This window comes from Parasteatoda tepidariorum, chromosome 6, assembly GCF_043381705.1.
Source record: "Parasteatoda tepidariorum isolate YZ-2023 chromosome 6, CAS_Ptep_4.0, whole genome shotgun sequence".
NCBI classification, from domain to species: Eukaryota; Metazoa; Arthropoda; class Arachnida; order Araneae; family Theridiidae; genus Parasteatoda; species Parasteatoda tepidariorum.
The window spans coordinates 78,767,643-78,773,948 of record NC_092209.1 but is presented as its reverse complement, the minus strand read 5'-3'; the positions used below and the strand labels follow the sequence as shown (position 1 = coordinate 78,773,948).

At 30.9% G+C, this 6,306-nt stretch overlaps 1 protein-coding gene across 1 annotated transcript; it reads right to left on the bottom strand.

Moving 5' to 3' along the window:
• Positions 1-5,341: 5,341 nt before the first annotated feature.
• LOC122270623 (zinc finger protein 468-like) lies at positions 5,342-6,031 on the bottom strand. Its single transcript, XM_043048710.1, has one exon. The coding sequence runs from the start codon at positions 6,029-6,031 to the stop codon at positions 5,342-5,344; it is 690 nt and encodes a 229-aa protein (XP_042904644.1).
• Positions 6,032-6,306: the final 275 nt, after the last annotated feature.

Below are 6,306 nucleotides of genomic sequence, written 5' to 3'. Positions count from 1 at the left end.
CCATAATTAAATGATAATGTAATAATATATCATTTTAGTAGTTTAAAACATTATTGATTGGAAAATTTGTGATTATTCTCTTTTTTCCAGTGAAATGAACTTATTTTAAATTAATATAACTATAATTTAAAGCATAAAATATCTATCCGCGTGTGTAGTTAATTATTGTACAAATAATAATTTTTTATAATAAATAATAATATTATACAAATAATAATATTTATTTATTTGCAAAAAAACATTTATTTTAGGATTCTAAAATGAAAAGAGATCAAAAACTTTCAATCTTTTAAAAATTATTACCCTTATATTAATTATTAATATGTTAAAAATAATTTTTTCATGTAACGTATCAAAATTATTATTCCTTATGATTGAGTTAAATTTGTTTCAAGTACTTTGTAATAATATTTAATCAGCTATTTAGATAATTTGGTTTTTGCCGGTTTTTGCCACTGTCCTGGCAAAAAACCCTTTTTGCCGACAAAAATTCCAACCCTGCTATAATTTATTAATGAATTATACATCCGGGACTAGAATTGGTAGAAATTCGAATGAAATTAAGTAACAATATGAAATATCCCCTTAGTTTGAACATTATACCACTTTCATCATAAGGCTACTTTTTGTATCACTTCATTATAAAAAGTCGAAAAAATGGATTAAACATAGACAAAACTTATCAGTTATTTAGATAATTTGGTTTTTGCCACTCCAACCCTGACCTGTAGAAATGACTGCTTACTTATTTATGCTATATGCTTATTTATTTATGCTATATTTGCTTATACAGATCACTGGATACAAATAGGTTTAACTAATTATGACAATCTTTGAACTTTAGGAAAAGATAAAAATTTTATAGGTGTAATCATTGTACACGTAACAATTAAAAATATTAATAAACATTTGATATTTTTTTACACAAATTGCTTTAACTTATTAAAGAAAATAATATAATAGGAAAATATTTATAAGTTTTGAAGCTCCATAATTCATGAACAACAAAGTTGAATACCTTATCCTTTAAATATGCTTTTAATACTGATAAATTATGCTTTAGCATAAGAATAATTAATGAAATATTAAAAATAATAATAAACTCTTTAAATAAATTTTTTAAAAAAATTTAATTTGTTTCTTGTTCAAAAATTAAACTTTCATTTTTCACAATATTTTTTTTTTTTTAATTGTGACACAATTTCAATAAAAGGGTTTTGGACAGACTGGTTTAAACCGTGGTTTAATTTATTCTGTCCAAAACCTTTTCAACTCTGGGATGTGGATTATCTTTTTAATATTATGTGACATTTGATGGGATAGATATTTCAACAATGTTGAGGAAAGGCAATAAAATTGGTAAATTAGCATCATAATTTGCAAATGAAGAACCAATGTTAATGATCCATGCGTATAAAAAAAAGGAGGAAAGGCACATTAAAATTAACCGACCCTTCTTCAACCGGCATGTGAGTATCGTAGTCTTGATAAATAACATAATTGGTTGACAAAAAAAATTGCTACAAAGCAAAAGATGGCAAATTCATACGCTCAATCATTTTTAAATTTAATAATGTTGAATGCTTGGCTACGAAACAAATGTGAGCATGCATAGAGGCAACAACTGAAGTCTGCAGAATTTAACAATTAAAAAGGTTTTAAACTCTGCAGATTTTCTTTTTGAAGTAGCAGAAACTCTTTGCAATATGAATAGCATGTTCAAAAGTAACAGAAAAATAAATATCAAAGTTCAGTAAAAAAATATAAAGGTCTGGCTCAGCATATTCCACCAAAACCCGTGCGACCAGATAAAATCTGAGACTGGCCTAATTGGCAAAAGAATTTGATGCAAATGTAAAAAATGCAAAGGATTAACACAAAATATTTTTGACAGATGTGGTGTAGGGCATTGTTTCAACTAGAGTAACAACTGTTTTTAAAAAGCCCACATTAATTGAAATTTTTGAATAGGTGAATTCTTGTTCATTCAAAGAGGTGAATCGGGTTCAAATCCCAGCCATGGCTCGTCGATACAAATTCCGCATCCGGCTGGCACCGACCACAGTGTGGACGTGAAATACCCTCAGTGGTAGACGGATCATGGGTAAGAGTCCCCTTGCTGTCAGGCTAACCATGGAAGGTTCTCGTGGTCTTCTCTCCATGTAACGCAAATGCGGGTTCGTTCCATTAAAAAGTCCTCCATGAAGGTAAATTTCTCAAAATACTTGATCCAGGAGTTTCCTTGTCTTCTGGATTGGGTTTAAAATTACAAGACTATGGAGTTGAACATTTGTAGCTGTAAACCTTGAAACTGGATTGGCTGTTTAACGAGGATTATAAAAAATTTTTAAAAAATCTTGTGGAAATGCAACAAACCATTTTCTTTCATTAAGTCTTTTATTTTCTATGAACTTAAAATGATGTATTCTAATGTATTGATAATTTTAAAAAAACACTGTTGTTAAGGTATAAAGGTTCAACTTCACTTAGATACAAAATGATAAGATGAATAGCTGTCTATTGAGAATTACTAAAAATCTACCACCGTTTGATAAGATGCCAAGCAGATCTTAGAAGTTTAAAGAACCTTTAATAGTGAATCATATTAGAATTTACTAAAACATTTATTTTAGAANTAATACTGATAAATTATGCTTTAGCATAAGAATAATTAATGAAATATTAAAAATAATAATAAACTCTTTAAATAAATTTTTTTTTAAAAATTAATTTGTTTCTTGTTCAAAAATTAAACTTTTATTTTTATTTTTTTAATTGTGACATAATTTCAATAAAAGGGTTTTGGACAGACTGGTTTAAACCGTGGTTTAATTTATTCTGTCCAAAACCTTTTCAACTCTGGGATGTGGATTATCTTTTTAATATTATGTGACATTTGATGCGATAGATATTTCAACAATGTTGAGGAAAGGCAATAAAATTGGTAAATTAGCATCATAATTTGCAAATGAAGAACCAATGTTAATGATCCATGCGTATAAAAAAAAGGAGGAAAGGCACATTAAAATTAACCGACCCTTCTTCAACCGGCATGTGAGTATCGTAGTCTTGATAAATAACATAATTGGTTGACAAAAAAAATTGCTACAAAGCAAAAGATGGCAAATTCATACGCTCAATCATTTTTAAATTTAATAATGTTGAATGCTTGGCTACGAAACAAATGTGAGCATGCATAGAGGCAACAACTGAAGTCTGCAGAATTTAACAATTAAAAAGGTTTTAAACTCTGCAGATTTTCTTTTTGAAGTAGCAGAAACTCTTTGCAATATGAATAGCATGTCCAAAAGTAACAGAAAAATAAATATCAAAGTTCAGTAAAAAAATATAAAGGTCCGGCTCAGCATATTCCACCCAAACCCGTGTGACCAGATAAAATCTGAGACTGGCCTAATTGGCAAAAGAATTTGATGCAAATGTTAAAAAATGCAAAGGATTAACACAAAATATTTTCGACAGATGTGGTGTAGGACATTGTTTCAACTAGAGTAACAACTGTTTTAAAAGTTCCACATTAATTGAAAATTTTGAATAGGTGAATCCTTGTTCATTCAATGAGGTGAATCGGTTTCGAATCCCAGCGATGGCTGGTCGATGCGAATTTCGCATCCAGCTTGCACCGAGCACAGTGCAGACGTGAAATATCCTCAGTGGTAGACGGATCATGAGTTAGAGTCCCCTTGCCGTCAGGCAAACTGTAGGAGGCCCTCGTGGTCTTCTTCTCCATGTAACGCAAATGCAGGTTAGTTCCATCAAAAAGTCCTCGAAGTAAAGTACGAAGGTAAATTTCTCCCAATACTTGATCCAGGAGTTTTCTTGTCTTCTGGATTGGGTTCAAAATTACAAGGCTACAGAGTTGAACATTAGTAACTGTAAATCCTTAAATTGGTTTGGTTGTTTAACGACAATTATAAAAATAAAAAAAATCTTGCGGCAAGCCACTTTCTTTCATTAAGTCTTTTATTTATGTATTTAAAATGATACATTCTAATGTATTAATAATGTTTTTTAAAAAAACGCTGGTATAAAAGTTTAACTTCACATAGTTACAAAATGATAGATGAATAGATGTCGATTGAGAATCACTAAAATTCAACCAAAGCTTGATAAGATGCCAAACAGATCTTAGAAGTTTAAAGAACCTTCAATAGTGAATCATATTAGAATTTACTTCATGTTTAACACAATTCCTCTGCTTTTTTAAGACTGACTATATGATTAGTTATTTTTAATTTTGTAAACAGTAAATAAGAATAAGGAACAGAATGATAATAGAGAACCACTACAAAATAACCACAGAAAGAAGACTAGTTGTTTATTGAGAACTACTGCAAAACAAACACAGTAAAAAGGCTAGTTGTTTATCGAAAACTACTGCAAAACAAACACAGTAAGAAGGCTAGTTGTTTATTGAGAACCACTCTAAAAAACAAACACAAAACACAGTCTGATCAGATACCAAACACAAATTTAAAAAGTATAAAGAAGTTTTCATTGTAAATTGCATTTTACTCAGTGTTTGACACTATTTCTTCTGTTCTTTAAAACAGACTTTATGAGATGATTTGTTTATCGAGAACTACTGCAAAACAAACACAGTAAAAAGGCTAGTTGTTTATCGAGAACTACTGCAAAACAAACACAGTAAGAAGACTAGTTGTTTATTGAAAACTACTGCAAAACAAACACAGTAAGAACACTAGTTGTTTATCGAGAACTACTGCAAAACAAACACAGTAAAAAGGCTAGTTGTTTATTGAGAACCACTCTAAAAAACAAACACAAAACACAGTCTGATCAGATACCAAACACAAATTTAAAAAGTTATAAAGAAGTTTTTATTGTAAACTGTATTTTACTTAGTGTTTGACACTATTTCTTCTGTTCTTTAAAACAGACTTTATGAGTAGTAATTTTAAAGACTAGTTAGTAAAGAAAAGGCGACAAAGGTGCACAATAATATTTGAGAACCACTACAAAATAACCGCAGTTGGATCAGATGCCAAATAGATCTTAGACTTAAATGTGATTTATATTAGAGTATTACTAGGGCTGGGACAGCCTGGCCGGTAGGGCGCTGGGTCATGTTTGTGGGTTCGAACCCCGCTGGCCGAAGACTCCCCGTGCAGTAAATGGTGACTTATGCACATTAAATCTGTCGAGTCTCAAAGTCTTCCATGTTCCCATAACTAATCAGTACTTCTAGGGGTACTGGATTGGAGATTGATCATTCTCTGATTTAAGTCAATTGATGTAGTCGAATTCTTGGCCGTTGATCGCACCCCTCTGCCTAAAACAGGCATGTCCTCTACAGTTGTAACTAAAATAATGGCTTAACTTTAGTGTGAACAAAATTATGACTAGATAAATGATGTCTATACTGGAAAGTTTCGTTACACAAACTACAAGCATAAGGTTTCTCTCTGGTATGTAGTCTAGTATGCCTAGATAAACTGTTTTTCGAACTGAATCTCTGAGTACAGAATTCACAAGCATAAGGTTTTTCATCACCATGGTCAATTCTATGGGCATCTAAATAACATCGCCCTGAAAAACCTTTATTACAAATTTCACATGAATATGGCTTTTCGTTAGTATGAGTGCGATAGTGTACCTTTAAGTTGTTTTTCCATTTAAATGTTTTGTTACATAAAGTACAAGGATAAAGTTTTTCTTCTTGATGAACGAGACTGTGTCTTTTTAAAGCATCCTCGTATTTGAAACTACAGTTGCATACGCTGCAGGAATAAGGTCTCTCTTCGGAATGAACATACATGTGCATTTTTAAGCGAGAATTCCGATCGAAACTTTTATTACATAAACTACAAGGATAAGATTTTACTTTAGGGTGAGGCTGGTTACTGTTTTCAGCAGATGTTTCTGGAACACACGTGTGTCGATCCAAATGAATCTGCAGAGGAAAACATTTATTACAGACACTGCAAAAGTGGGGTTTAACGTCTTCTTGAAATGGACTTTCTGTCTCGGAGTTATTATTATTAACAGACATTTTTTGAAGCACCTACAGAGCATTAACGTCAAATCAATTATTTTAATTCTGTCTTGTGTTTATTATGCGTGATTAATAGTATTACATAGAAAGAGAAAATATTTAGCCTCTTAAAATAGATTAAAACTCTCGATGAATAAAACAAACCAGTAATAAATCGTTTCAAAATATTGAAAATACAAATTCTTTTTAAGTTAAAGCTTTTAACTGCCCGTTTCTGTTCTGATTTTAACTGGCGTAACTTGACTTTCAAACCTTTAAACTTCAGTTGCAAT